A 14708-nucleotide genomic window follows, 5' to 3' on the forward strand; every position below is an offset into this window, starting at 1 on the left:
GATTTTTTTTTTTCATGGTGTCGTTATTACAGCAAAAATAATCAATCAAACCGACACGTGTTTTCCAGGCGTGTTTGGTGGTCGAGCTTCGTTAGGAGCGCTGTCCAGATGTCCAGGTTTATGGAGCTAACAAGTAACGGCGGTATCGAGCGAGTCGAAACGTATCCCGGATAGCACAGCGACGTCAGTGAGGTGACGTGACGGATACCGATTTCTCACGAGGTGGGTTTGATGAAGTCGACGATTGTATGTATGTATGTATTTATTTATTTGTATGAGCACCAGGGCTAATAACAGGTTGCCGTGTTGGATTGCACTCTCGACTGGCTTGACGCTGTTTCGTGTTAGTCTTTGGTGTAAAAGGAAACAATTTAGCAAACATTTAAAGCCATTAGTGAAATGAGGGACGTCCTGCTGCTGCTGCTGTTTCACTGAAATGGTGCAGGCTTTATGCTCGGGATAAATTGACGCTTTCCAATTTTGTCCGAATCTGCACGCCTCCAGATGCACAGAAATGCATCTATGTATGTGTATGTGTGTGTGTGTGTGTGTGTGTGTGTGTGTGCGTCTTCTCTGCAGCTTTGAATAAGCTGTTTTGAATTGCTTCCAAGCAGTGCATTTGTATGAACAACATACCGCTGAGGCTATACAAACCTACATATATATATATATATATATATATATATATATATATATATATATATATATATACACACACCTATATATTCATTTCTTTGATTGTTAATTTTATAACGTTTCTACTTGGAACGTTTCTACAGGAGTGGAATCCAATGTGATCTTCGGCTGTTGCAGCTCATCCACCTCAGTGTTTGATGTTCTGTGCACGCGGAGATGCTTTTCTGTTCACCACGGCGGTAAAGATCGATTATATGAGTTGCTATATCCTTCCTGGCAGCTCGAATCAACCTGGCCATTTTCCTCTGCAGACTGCTGCGTGTGAAAATCCCAGGAGATCAACAGTTTCTGAAATACTCAGACCAGCCCGTCTGATACCACCATCCCGACCATTCCACGGTTCCATTCTGATGTTTGATGTGAACGTTAACTGAAGCTTTGACCTGGATCTGCGTGATTATTTATGCACTGCGCTGCTGCTACATGATTGGCTGATTGGATAACTGCATGAATCGGCAGCTATAGGCGTTCCTAATAAAGTGGACGGCGAGCGTGCAAAACGGATGCAGACGTATAGATCGAGGCGTCAAACGATTTGTATACATGCGTCTATTATGCATTTATTATACAAATATTTATATTGTTTCGTTTTTTATAATTTACTTAGTTAATATTTAGTTTTGGAGAAAATGTATTGTCTATATATATATATATATATATATATATATATAAAACACTATAAAGAGTGATAAATATAAAGATTTAAATAAAGAAAGCCATAAAACTGATTCAGTCCAAAATCACACACACACACACACACACACACACACACACACACACACGCACGCACACAAGAACAGTAAATAGAGACACACCCCCCCCCCCCCCCCCCCCCCCCCCCCCCCCCCCTTCTTCGTTATGTTAAAAATAGCATGGCCTGAAACTTCCACTGGTGACTGTATAAAAGAATGAATAGAAAAGAAAGAAAGGAGATATAGAACACATATGTACACACACACACACACACACACACACACACACACACACACACACACACACACACACACACTAACAGTGGTAGGCAAAGTCTGGCAGGATGGAAGGGTCTTCTTCAACATGTGTGTGTGTGTGTGTGTGTGTGTGTGTGTACAAATACTTAGCTGTTCGTGAGGACCAAAAAGGACTGAACGCCCTCACAATGACAGGATAGTGTCAAAATTCATCCTCGAAAATGAACAAACAAATAAATGAATAAAAACACACTACAAGAGTCTTTGTCCAAAGTTCACTCAGCGGCCATCTTGGCGATGCCCCCCGGGGGGCAGTTATTTTCAGTCGTACAAGACAAGACGAGACTCACAAACGCTAACCGAGAGCCGGGGGATAATGGAAAAAATTCAAATAAAATAAAATAAAAATCAAAACACAAACATGGGAGGTCACCTATAAACTAAATGACCTAGAGGAAGTGTATTGGACTTCGTCTGGGACCCCGACGTCGTGCTGCTACGGTCCCCTCGCAGGGTGCCAATACTTTCAGAGGGGACTGTATGTTACCTATCAGACTGCATGTCCGGTGGTATTTCGTTTTTGTTTTTAAATAAGTTCAAAGATTGTTTCAATTCAATTCTTACAAAAAAAAAAAAGAAAGAAAGTATTTAACTAAGTAAGGGTGAATAGTAAAACGGTGAGTTTGAAAAAACGCTGCCACCTGAAGATATATACAAATAAAAGAATACGCAGAAGAGTATTATGATGTTAATATAGCAATATGGACATGATATTATCATATCTCTCATTATGAAGTTTAGTTCAGACTTTCTTTATGCATTCTGTATAAGAAGGCGGAAGTACTCTGTACTTTCTCTGTGCTAACGCAGCTCGCATGCTAAGTCATTCCTCCCATAACCATGTCCTGTAATCTATGATCGACGGATCAGACCATTATCGTGTCTTTTTATTACTGGGGGGACGCGTATAGAAAGGCTATACGCTCGACTCGAGCTTGGCATGCTGGGAGCTTGGGGGTTCTGGAGTCCTGGTGGCAAGTTACATTTATGAGGTGTTAAGAATGTTCGGCTGTAAATGAGCGACGGTCTGCAACATCGTTCCTGCAGTTCCCTCCCCATCCCCCAACCTCCGAGAAACAGACGCGTCTTGCGTCTAAATCTGGATTGTGAGGCCCTGATGACTATAACATCAGTGTTAAGCCCGCACTCCCTTCACGTCGCACCACAAACACACCTCCTAATGTGGGGTTTCTGACCGCACCCCCACCCCCACCCACCTCCCAACTCCCTACGTGGAAAACGTCTCACAGTCACATCTGACTCTGGTTTCTATACTGACACGAGTTTATATATGAAACGAGTCTCTACATGAGTCTAGAGAGGTTTCCGTGACGTATAAAATATTAACTCGACAGAGCCGCTTCAGAATAATCCGATTTGAACTAGACTTGACTGGTCATAAGTTATGAGCTTCAAAAATACATGTAAAAAAAAAAATTACAGACTACAAAAAAGACACAAGAATTCAATGATCAGAGTCATGACCATGCAGAAATTGTGTGAATTCGTAATCATTTATTCATTTGCTTATGTGTAAGTCTTCCACATTTGTTTATTACATTTTTACCAAACGTTGCTTTCTGCGGTCTAATTGGTAACAGTGGCATTTTAGACAGAAACTATAGATCTGATTGGTTACAATGGCAGTTCAACAGGACCTGCAGTCTCATTGGTTACAGTGGCAATTTGGTTACAGAATTCTTATGGGTAAGCAAGGGTGGCTCGGTAGTTAAGGCTCTGGGTTACTGATCAGAAGATCGGACATTCAAGCCCCAGAACCACCGAGTTGACACGGTTGGGCCCTTGAGTATGACCCTACCAGCTCCAGGAGCTGCCCTGCCTCTCTGACCCCAACTTCCTAACAAGCTAGGATATGCAAAGAACAGATGTTCACTATACTGTAATGTATGCAACAAATAAAAGCTTTATTTGGGTACATTGGTCTTTTGGGAAGCAACCGCAGTCTGATTGGGCACATTGGTCTTTGGGGCAGGAACTGCAGTCTGATTGGGTACATTGGTCTTTGGGGTAGGATACGCAGTCTGATTGGGTACATTGGTCTTTGGGGTAGGATACGCAGTCTGATTGGGTACATTGGTCTTTTGGGCAGGAACTGCAGTCTGATTGGGTACATTGGTCTTTTGGGCAGGAACTGCAGTCTGATTGGGTACATTGGTCTTTTGGGCAGGAAACGCAGTCTGATTGGGTACATTGGTCTTTGGGGTAGGATACGCAGTCTGACTGGGTACATTGGTCTTTTGGGCAGGAACTGCAGTCTGACTGGGTACATTGGTCTTTGGGGTAGGATACGCAGTCTGACTGGGTACATTGGTCTTTTGGGCAGGAACTGCAGTCTGACTGGGTACATTGGTCTTTTGGGCAGGAACTGCAGTCTGATTGGGTACATTGGTCTTTTGGGCAGGAACTGCAGTCTGATTGGGTACATTGGTCTTTGGGGTAGGAACTGCAGTCTGATTGGGTACATTGGTCTTTGGGGTAGGAACTGCAGTCTGATTGGGTACATTGGTCTTTGGGGCAGGAACTGCAATATGACTGTTTACAGTAGCTTTGTGTTGCTATTAGTTTCAATGCCATTGTGAGTAGGAGCTGTGGTTACAGCAGTGGACACAAACTGCTGCTCAGATGGTTACAGAGGCATTGTGGCCTAGAAAGGAAATCTGATTGGTTACAGTAACTATGGAGGCAGAAACTTACAGTCTACAAAGACAGGCAATAATCTCAGAGTCAGTTACAAGAACATTTAGAGCCTCTTATTCTTGACCAGAGCTATACCACAAGCTAGCAATCTTATAGCTTCGAAAATGGCCAGTGACATGTGGAAATACTTTGACATAACTGAAGGAAGGGCAGCACAGAGCTGTATTGTATTCAGGGCTGTATAGAATGCAGCACTGTCATGTGGTTGTCCTTCGGACAAGTAAATTTGTTAAAAAAAAGGGGGAAAAAATGGTGGTGTAAATATAATTATTTATAAGTAATATACTCACATCAGTGTTCTATCAGCTCATTACACTGTAAGCCCTATTCACAACAGTCAGTTTAACGCCCCAAAGGCTGTCAGTGGGAGTGCTCACTCCCAGAGCGTCAAATTTTTTCAATTGACGCGCCACGTCAAAAACTGGCCGACCAATGAGATCCGCGCTTTTGTTCACGTGCCCGGAAGCGCTGAAGTTACATAAAAGGACGACTTGATGGCGCTCAAGGAGAAAACTGTCTTAAATTCACATGCCCTGTACAAGTGGACACGCGTTAATGTCGAGCCCTGCAATGTACACAAAGTGACATCACCTCACATTTAAACCTGGCATTTTCATAGCATTTTCATTCAGATGTTAGCCACACAAGCATGACTTGTTGTCAGTAGTTTTTTTTTTTTTTTTTTTGAGAACCCAAACAGACTATATAAATTCATTTCGGGGAATGAGAGTACTCGAACACATGCTTGTTGTCTCAGTCATGTATTCAACATGTTCAATTGACCAGAATGTTGGCACTGAGCCAATCAGCTTTGAGGGGAAATCTGAAATGTTGCTGCTTGTTAGCTCGAGTACACGCCTCACTGCACAGCTCGAAGAACACAGCATGAACAATTTCTCAGAAGTCCAACAAACAATTGCGCAATACATGGATTTGTTCGCGTGTCCTAGTTTAAGAGATTACATGGAGCTACATGAGGTATTCCACCCTTTCAGAGATTAAAAATGTTCGTTCAAGTCGCAGGCAAGCGATATATCATGAGAAGTTCCTGCCAGTCAAAAGACACTGCGATTCCACAAGACATGATTTCTTTCATTTATTCATTTCTAATAAGTGCTCTGTCCTGGTTAGGGATGTGGTGGATAGCCATAGCCAATCCCAAGGTGGGAATACACCCTGGATAGGACCCCAAGGCAATTTACAGAGCCAAACGACCAATCAGAGACGGAGGGAACCTGAAGAACCTGGAGGAAACTAACAGCAGCCCAAGCTCATGATTGAACCAGGGATTCTGGAGTTGAGAGGCAGCAATAGTACACACGCTGCCATTGCGCTGCACTGATGCTCCAACCAGAGCTGTTACAATCTGCCTATGCCACGGGTGTCTGATCTTATCCAGTGTGGCAGCAGGTTTTTTGTTTCAACCAAGCAGGAGTCGCAGCTGATAGTTGACTATCTGAAGGCTACGATCAACAGGTAGAATCAGGTATGGCTTTTGACTGACCAGAATGAGAACTAGCAGCCACACTGGCACTTTGCAGATAAGATCAGACACCCCTGGTGTGCGCTATCTGATTGGATGTGATGAGATGCGACCAGCAAGAACCGAAAGACACATTAAAATCATACAGGACCCTATGGGTTTCCTCAATTAAGGGCTGCAACGAACGATTATTTTAATGATCGATTAATCTGTCGATTATTTCTCCGATCGATCGATTAATTCGGATTACAATTTTTTTTGCCTTTAAAAAAAAAACTTTATATTTTGAAAACAAAAACAAAATAAAACAACTGATTGTCCACAAGCTTTAATGCATTAAAAACGCTAGGGTTAGGGTATGGGTTTGGGTTAGGGTATGGGTATGGATTAGGGTATGGGTTAGGGTATGGGTATGGATTAGGGTATGGGTTAGGGTATGGGTTTGGGTATGGGTTTGGGTTTGGGTATGGGTATGGATTAGGGTATGGGTTAGGGTATGGGTTTGGGTTTGGGTTAGGGTATGGGTTAGGGTATGGGTTTGGGTTAGGGTATGGGTTTGGGTTAGGGTATGGGTATGGATTAGGGTATGGGTTAGGGTATGGGTATGGATTAGGGTATGGGTTAGGGTATGGGTTTGGGTATGGGTTTGGGTTTGGGTATGGGTATGGATTAGGGTATGGGTTAGGGTATGGGTTTGGGTTTGGGTTAGGGTATGGGTTAGGGTATGGGTTTGGGTTAGGGTATGGGTTTGGGTTAGGGTATGGGTTTGGGTTAGGGTATGGGTATGGATTAGGGTATGGGTTAGGGTATGGGTTTGGGTCAGGGTACGGGTATGGATTAGGGTATGGGTTTGGGTTTGTGTATGGGTTTGGGTATGGGTTTGGGTTAGGGTATGGATTAGGGTATGGGTTTGGGTTTGTGTATGGGTTTGTGTATGGGTTTGGGTATGGGTTTGGGTTTGGGTTAGGGTATGGGTTTGGGTTAGGGTATGGGTATGGGTATGGATTAGGGTATGGGTTAGGGTATGGGTTTGGGTATGGGTATGGATTAGGGTATGGGTTTGGGTTTGTGTATGGGTTTGTGTATGGGTTTGGGTTTGGGTTAGGGTTTGTGTTAGGGTATGGGTATGGATTAGGTCTAACCTAACCTAACACAGTCTCCACAGTGACGTCACAGACCCGAATTATCCATAATTATTATTTTATGTATCGATTATGATCGATTTTTATCAATAAGTTGTTGCAGCCCTACCTCAAGTTGTTCTTTCAGGGGAATTCTTGAAGGTTCTACGTAGAACTTATAAGAGCGAGAGAACCTACATCGTTGAAGTACAACCCAATACCCATCCAAAGAACTCTAGACAAACTGTTTTGTTTTGTTTTGTTTTTCAGGAAAAAAGAACCCTGATATTCTGATAAACATGGAAACCAAGTACAGGTATTTACATCACTACCCTTTATAGCTAGATAGTGAATAAAATCTTTTTAGGCACATTAGGTAGCACTTTAACTGCAAAAAATCAACAACAAAAAAACCACAATAGAACATCTACAAGTTGTAAGAGTTCGACGGGTTGTTCCACTAGGGGAGACGTTAACATGTTTATGTAAAACCCTACAGTACAACAGAGGATATCTATTTCAAGGGTTAAAAAAAAAGGATTCAAAGAACCCTCAAAGAACTACTGAGGAACGTGAAAAGCAATCTGTGTGCAAAACGATGAGCAAGAGTGAGCGACGGACCAGGCGGGAGGACAAACTGTCCATTGTCCCACTAATTTGATGATAGAGACCATTTCCAATCAGCTCAGTGTCTTTTGTTTCACAGAAAACCAACCACATGTCTCTCAGTCAGTGAACTCTAAATGATTTTTAATCCTGTCTGCAAAGTGGCCGGTCTGATCAGGCTGACAGACGCTTCCACTTGTTCACTTCATTCCCCCTGACTGGAATGGATCTCACCCACTTTGCGTGACGGCGAAGGACATCAGGACATTCTGAAATGTTTCCTCCAATATCTCCATGATAGCTAGCATTATTGAGTCAGAAGCTTCATTACATGAGGCCAGGATTACGCTACAATTACTTCCCTCTGATACAGTGAGACATAGGACGTCGGTCCATCTTCAGTACAGGACAAAATGGTATCCAAATCCTGGCGAAGGACGACAATATTCGCATGGCGGTTTGGCTATCGGTATACTTCCGGACAAACAAACATCGACCCGAACAGTGTGAACGTGGATACGCAGAGAAAGGTTTATAACCGTGTTGAATGTCCCAGACATGCTGAGACGCATGGTGGAACTGAATTCTTCCTTCCTGATTAGCACTGGCCTCGCTCAAAGAACACACTGGAAGCACACAGCATAAATCTCTCAGCAAAGAATTAGAAATGGAGGCATGTCACATATTTCAACGGTCACTGGTTCACAGCGAGAGATCTTATTTGGCAGCAGATCACTTAGCGTGACGGGCTGAGGTTCTCCGGACTGGTCCTCCGCAGAATCATGTATATATAGGCCTCTATCTCCATGGTGTGTGTAAATAGTACAAATTCACCCTAAAGTTTCCAAGTACAGCCCTTTGTAGAGCGTTCAAAGAAACATTCAAAGAACTTTTCAAGCACGCTTTTGGAAGAGCTTTCACGCTTAAAAATGGTCCGTGGAGAACCCCAGAACAGAGAACTTTCCTCTACAGGAAGCTTGGATCTTACACTTGCTAAGAATCCTTGAGATCTAAACCCCCCCCCCAAAGAAATGAATCTAATTTTGCTCCTCTAGGGGGAACCCCCTCAATGGGTTTACGTAAATCCCTACATTTATTTATTTACTTATTTATTTTTACACAATAAGGAACCCCTTAAGGAAGTTCTTCAGGTTGTTCCTCTAGGGGAACCCCCTAAAAGGCGTTTATGTTTTCCAAATAAAGGAACCTGAGTTCTTCAGATTATTCCTTCAGGGGAACCTCATAAGGGCTATACGGAGGATCTCTCTCAGGAAAAAGAAAACAACGACTTGTAAAGCTTCTTTACAGAACTAGAACTGTTAAAAGAACCCTCAGAGAACTTTGAAAGTGTTTACTCTTATTTCTCACCCAAAGTAGGGAACCATGTAGTTCCATCCAACGCCCTAAAGGGTTCTTCAGTCAGTCGCTAAAATAGAGGAGTTCCCTTTCAGAAAAATAAATAAATAAATGCCGAGCTCTTGGGCTATCTATCCTAAGAGAATCATCTTGAGGAACCATTTTTAGTTTTTCTAACATTGTACATGATGGCTCTCCTTATTCTCCCATCCCTAACATGCCTAGGCAGCCTCAGTCTTTATAGCAGTGATGATATCTGACAAGTCCACACTAACAAAAATGTGCAAGATGAATATCGCAGTCTGCTGCATGCCCGCTTATCAGCATGTGTCTCACAGGAATTTATGACGTCACTGGTACTTACCAGTGTAGCTCTGAGATGTGTGTTTGGTTAGCTGTGTTCTCTGGGCTGGGTCCTCGAGGACGTCTCACAAGCACCCTGAGAGGGGAAAAAAACAGTATTGTCAAGAGCGGGAACGGAGGAAGCATGGGAATCGTGCGGCGTGTGAAAAACAAACATGATATAGAAGAGCAAAATAGGACGGAGGCAAATTCCCAAATCCAGCTCGAGGTTATCCACGACATGACGACAGCGTGACTTCTTCACGAGTAATGTACCGGGATAGCTTGCTCTCTTCATCTAACCGGCTCTGGAAGCGCCAATAAAACCCTCAGGGTTTTACGAACACCTACAGTATGTATAATTGCCCTATTAGACATGAGTAAACACACGGGTGTTAAGTCGACACTGGAAATTTATCCTGTAAGACTCCTTCAATAGCTAGTTCATCCACATCGTCATGGCGGCTCTATTCAGTGGGTAATTACAGTTAATAAGATCGCAGCAGTTAATCGGCGTGACGTCGCCCCGTTTTGTACCGAGAGTACACTGTGTACGCTTCGAAAAGGTCTCGAACAATTCCCCGCCGATGCGCACACAACTAATTATGGACTGTCGTCTCACACCCGTCTGTCCTCGACATCTCACGCCCGTCTGAGAACAAAAGGGAAAAGAAATGTATTGCCGTTGGATGATCTGCGGTTAGTTTGACAATAAAGCTTTTTACGTTAAATGACTTAAGAGAAGTGTTCACACCTCGGCCCATGAGAAGTGTACACACAAGAGACGCACGAGAACTTGTGCGGAAGTAAGGAAGGAAAGAAGGAAAGAAGGAAAAAGAAGGAATTGCAGCGACAGGGAAGGAAGGAAGGAAGGAAGGAAAAAAGGAAGTACATCAATGCAGATGGAAGGAAGGAAGGGAAGAAGGAAATGAGTAAAGGAAGGAAATGCAGAGACAAGGAAGGAAGGAAGGAAGGATGGAAGGAAGTACATCAATGCAGATGGAAGGAAGTAAGGAAAGAAGGAAATGAGTAAAGGAAGGAAGTACAGAATCAAGGAAAGAAGGAAATGCAGAGACAAAGAAGGAAGGAAAGAAGGAAAGAAGGAAAGGAAGGAAGTACGGAGACAAGGAAGGAAGGAAGGAAGGAAGTACATCAATGCAGATGGAAGGAAGTAAGGAAAGAAGGAAATAAGTAAAGGAAGGAAGTACAGAATCAAGGAAAGAAGGAAATGCAGAGACAAAGAAGGAAGGAAAGAAGGAAAGAAGGAAAGGAAGGAAGTACGGAGACAAGGAAGGAAGGAAGGAAGGAAGTACAGAGACAAGGAAGTAAGGAAGGAAGTACATCAATGCAGATGGAAGGAAGTAAGGAAAGAAGGAAATGAGTAAAGGAAGGAAGTACAGAGACAAGGAAAGAAGGAAATGCAGAGACAAGGAAGGAAGGAAAGAAGGAAAGAAGTAAAGGAAGGAAGTACAGAGACAAGGAAAGAAGGAAATGCAGAGACAAGGAAGGAAGGAAAGAAGGAAAGAAGTAAAGGAAGGAAGTACAGAGACAAGGAAGGAAGGAAGTACAGTGACATGGAAGGAAGGAAGGAAGGAAAAATGGAAGTACATCAATGCAGATGGAAGGAAGTAAGGAAAGAAGGAAATGAGTAAAGGAAGGAAGTACAGAATCAAGGAAAGAAGGAAATGCAGAGACAAAAAAGGGAGGAAAGAAGGAAAGAAGTAAAGGAAGTAAGTACAGAGACAAGGAAGGAAGGAAATGCAGAGACAAGGAAGGAAGGAAGGAAAAAAGGAAGTACATCAATGCAGACGGAAGGAAGGAATGAAGGAAGTTCAGACAAAAAGAAGGAGGCAAGGAAGTGCGGAGAAAAAAAGAAAGGAAGAGCAAGGACGACAAGGACGTAAGCAAGGAAGGAACTCCCGAAAAAAGGAAGTACATCCATGCATATGGAAGGATGGAAGGAAGGAAGTGCAGAGACAAAAAAGACAGGAAGTGCAGAGACAAGGAAACAAGGAAGGAAATAAAGGAAGGAAGTACAGAGACAAGAAAGGAAGGACAGAAGGAAGTACAGAAAAACGGAAGTACATTAATGCAGACGGAAGGAAGGAAGGAAGGAAGGAAGGAAGGAGGGAAGTACGGAAAAAAGGAAGTACATCGATGAAGATGGATGGAAGGAATAAAGAAAGGAAGGAAGAAGGGAATGAAAGAATGATGTTAATTATATCCGTTGTGTTTTTACTCATCATGCTGTGTGTTATGAAAGTCAAGGCTCCAACGTGGCTGTAGACGGGCTAGAATTACACACCTCGTACACCTTTGGACCAAATTTCCCCACTTTACCGCGCTTCAGAACAACCAGCTGACCGCAGAACTCTGAAGACGGTGCCACTGGTATAGAGACATTTCTTATAAAACGTTGCAACACTCACTCGGAGGTTTTGAAAAGCCAGCGCTGTTTTGTTGTAAAACGGGGGCGTGGCCATATATATAAAGGACACGCATAGCCATGCTCACAACCTGTCCACTCGAACCTCAGACAGACGCTCTCGCAGAAATCTTACCCTTCTCTCAAATACACCACATTCCCGTTAGATCGTTCCTCGCACAGGTTCCTCGCACAGCCCACAAACATCTGCAGCAGGTATTGGCATGTACATTCCGAAAATATCTGTCATCTAGCAAGCGCAGAACAGGCCTAGACATTCGTGACCTGGAAAACAAGGGTTGCTCCAGTGTGATCTAACACACCTCCATGCTCTCTCCTTCACACACTCACACACTCTCACCAGTGCTGCCATGCAAGGCGCTAACGTGCCATCGTGAGCAACGTGGGGTTCAGTGTCTCGCCTCGAGGACACTTCGGGATGTGGAGTCACGTGGGCCGGGAATCCGACCGCCAACCCTACGATCAGTGGGCCACCCGCTCGACCTGAGCACTTTGTCGATGACGGGTCTTTATTAATCACGTGTACATTACAGCACAGTCGAATTCTTTTCTTCGTATACCCCAGCCTGTCAGGAAGTTGGGGTCAGAGCGCAGAGACGTGATACAGCGCCCCCTGGAGCTGAGAGGATTAAGGGCCTTGCTCAAGAGCCCAACAGTGGCGGCTTGGCAGCACCGGGGCTTGAACCCCCGACCTTCCGATCAGTAACCCAGAGCCTAAGACTCACTATCATTATCCGATACTATGTGTAAACACCTTGCCTGGCACCTTGTGCACGTTTTAAATAAGCGCGCTCGACGATGACGCCAGGCACGCCCGGACACTCTCTATTAAAGCTACAGTGTTAACATCGTCACATCTTAAACATCACACACAGCTTGAGGAGTTCGTTACTAGCGGCACACAAGAATTAATCCATGTAACCTCAGATAGATAAAATGATCCCTGATGGTCACTCATGTCAGTATCAATATCGGGTCTACCGAAAAAAAAATAAATAAATAAATAAATCTTAAAGAGGATAGAGGGCATGTTAGTGAAGACCTTGTGTCCAGGCCTGCAGGGTGTGTAAACAGCAGGAGGACGTCTGGAGGTACAGACCTGAGGATGGCCCTCTTGACATGGTTAATTCACCACCGATGAGCTGAGGTCAGAGGTCAGGTTGTCCGTTTCCTCAGCTCTGAAAATCCTACGCTATACGGTAAAGAGAAATCCGCTCGTCTGGTCTGATCCATACTGCACCAGCTACAGCTAAACCTGCTGCAATAACATTCACGGAAAGAAAAGAAAAGAAAAGAAAAACGCTTCTTCAGTCTTTCCTACCCAGTACCATATGCTGCACTGCCTAGAAGGCCACACACAAATGGAAATTCAGAAATGAAACTATGTACAGGAGTGCCAATCGGGGGGAAAAAATCTAAGCAGGAAAACCGCAGGGCCGTCCGTCACGGTATCCACAGCACAGGACGGAAATCGTCGAAAAAATTCACCACGGATCCTTTCTGCTGTTCGATGAGCGACACGAGTCTCCGCTTTTTTTTTTTCTTTTTTTTTTTCTTCTTCCAACAATTCATGGTTTTGTTTTCTTTTCTCTCTTTTTTCTTTTCTTCTTTTTTTTAATCCGATGAGTTGCCAGACTGTAGCCTAGCGGGCAGGACGACGCGAAGCAGGATGAGCTCCTTTGTGCCGCGTATCCTCGGTAAATATTCGATCCGAGTAGAACGGCGATTAATGAATCGCACGCGCTGGACCGGTCGCGGAAAAAAAAAAAAAATCGAACGGGAAGAAGTTTGCCGTCGAGTCTGACCTTTCCCTGTACATTCAGCTTCTTTAAAGGGATGCTCACATGGAAAATGGGGTTCTGTCTTTAGAAAAGGTCTCAGTCTCAGGTTGCCAACAAAGCCCGGGTCTTAATTACAGATCTGGCAACGGCTTGACGCTGGAGACAGATAGCAGATCTAAAGCCAGTGAGCTGAAAGCCTGCAGTATTAGCTTACTGTTTTGGGCAATAAATCCCCGTAGTGTTATTGAGCCTGTGAAGGGTGGAGGGTTTGGGAGAGGGTGGGGGTCCTCTTTATCAAACCTCTCACCATAGCCACAGACTGCCTGACGCACTCATTTATCAGGCGAGTGTCCGTTATCCTCACTCCATCTTTCTAAGTTCTGAGTATCGCGCCAACGCTCGATAAATCCAGTCCTCTTAGAAACTCCTCGAAGTATCTGGGAAACATTCTACGCATTTCTGTTGCCGCTCTACGTCGTACCAGGGTGCCGTTGAGTCCTGGATTGTGATTGGTCAGAAGGTTGTCGGTCCTCGATTCGTTTACTATAGCGGCAGGTCTGACAGTAGTTCCATCTACAAGTCACTGAAAAGTATGGAAGGAGTCTCCAGTGTCAGCATTTTTTGTAATGCTCAGAGGTCAAGTTTTTTAGGTAGTTAGGAGTTTCCGGCTTTTTTTATTTATTTATTTATTTTTTTTAATGATCTTATTAACGTCACGAAAGCGACAAAGAGAGGCTGAAGCGCTAAGGATCGTTCGTAGCCGCTATAAGGTAAGTGAGAACGCGAGCAAACTGGTTTCACTGAAGTCCCACGACGATAAACGCAACCGTAAACGGATAAAAACGTAGTGGAATGTCGTATTTTACTAAAGGAATCTTCGTCGTTGTCGGATGCGGTCGCTGCGACAGAAGAAGAAGGATGCAAACGCTTCAGGACGTGCTGTTTTTCGAAAAGAAGCGACGTTGAGATCACGTCACGTCACGTCACGTCACGTCGAATCGAATTTACCGTCGATTATTTTCCTCCGACGGCATGACGCGACGTTTCACTCCTTACTATAGCGTAAACTAGCGCCGCTAGTACGTACGTCGTTTTATCCGGTGTGGAAACAGGCCGGGTTTTAGTCCTCCGGCGGTCTTTAAAACCGAA

At 44.0% G+C, this 14708-nt stretch overlaps 1 protein-coding gene across 4 annotated transcripts in view; it reads right to left on the reverse strand.

Annotated features, from left to right (window-relative positions):
* Positions 1–14708, reverse strand: part of thrab (thyroid hormone receptor alpha b) — a 158898-nt gene that overhangs the window by 88809 nt on the left and 55381 nt on the right. For all 4 annotated transcript variants that reach the window (XM_053685276.1, XM_053685278.1, XM_017483581.3 and 1 more), the window contains exon 2: positions 9355–9429. In XM_053685276.1, coding sequence (XP_053541251.1) covers positions 9355–9429 — 75 coding nt within the window. The remainder of the gene's footprint in view (positions 1–9354; positions 9430–14708) is intronic.

The sequence above is a fragment of the Ictalurus punctatus genome, chromosome 13 (genome assembly GCF_001660625.3).
Source record: "Ictalurus punctatus breed USDA103 chromosome 13, Coco_2.0, whole genome shotgun sequence".
Taxonomy (NCBI): Eukaryota; Metazoa; Chordata; class Actinopteri; order Siluriformes; family Ictaluridae; genus Ictalurus; species Ictalurus punctatus.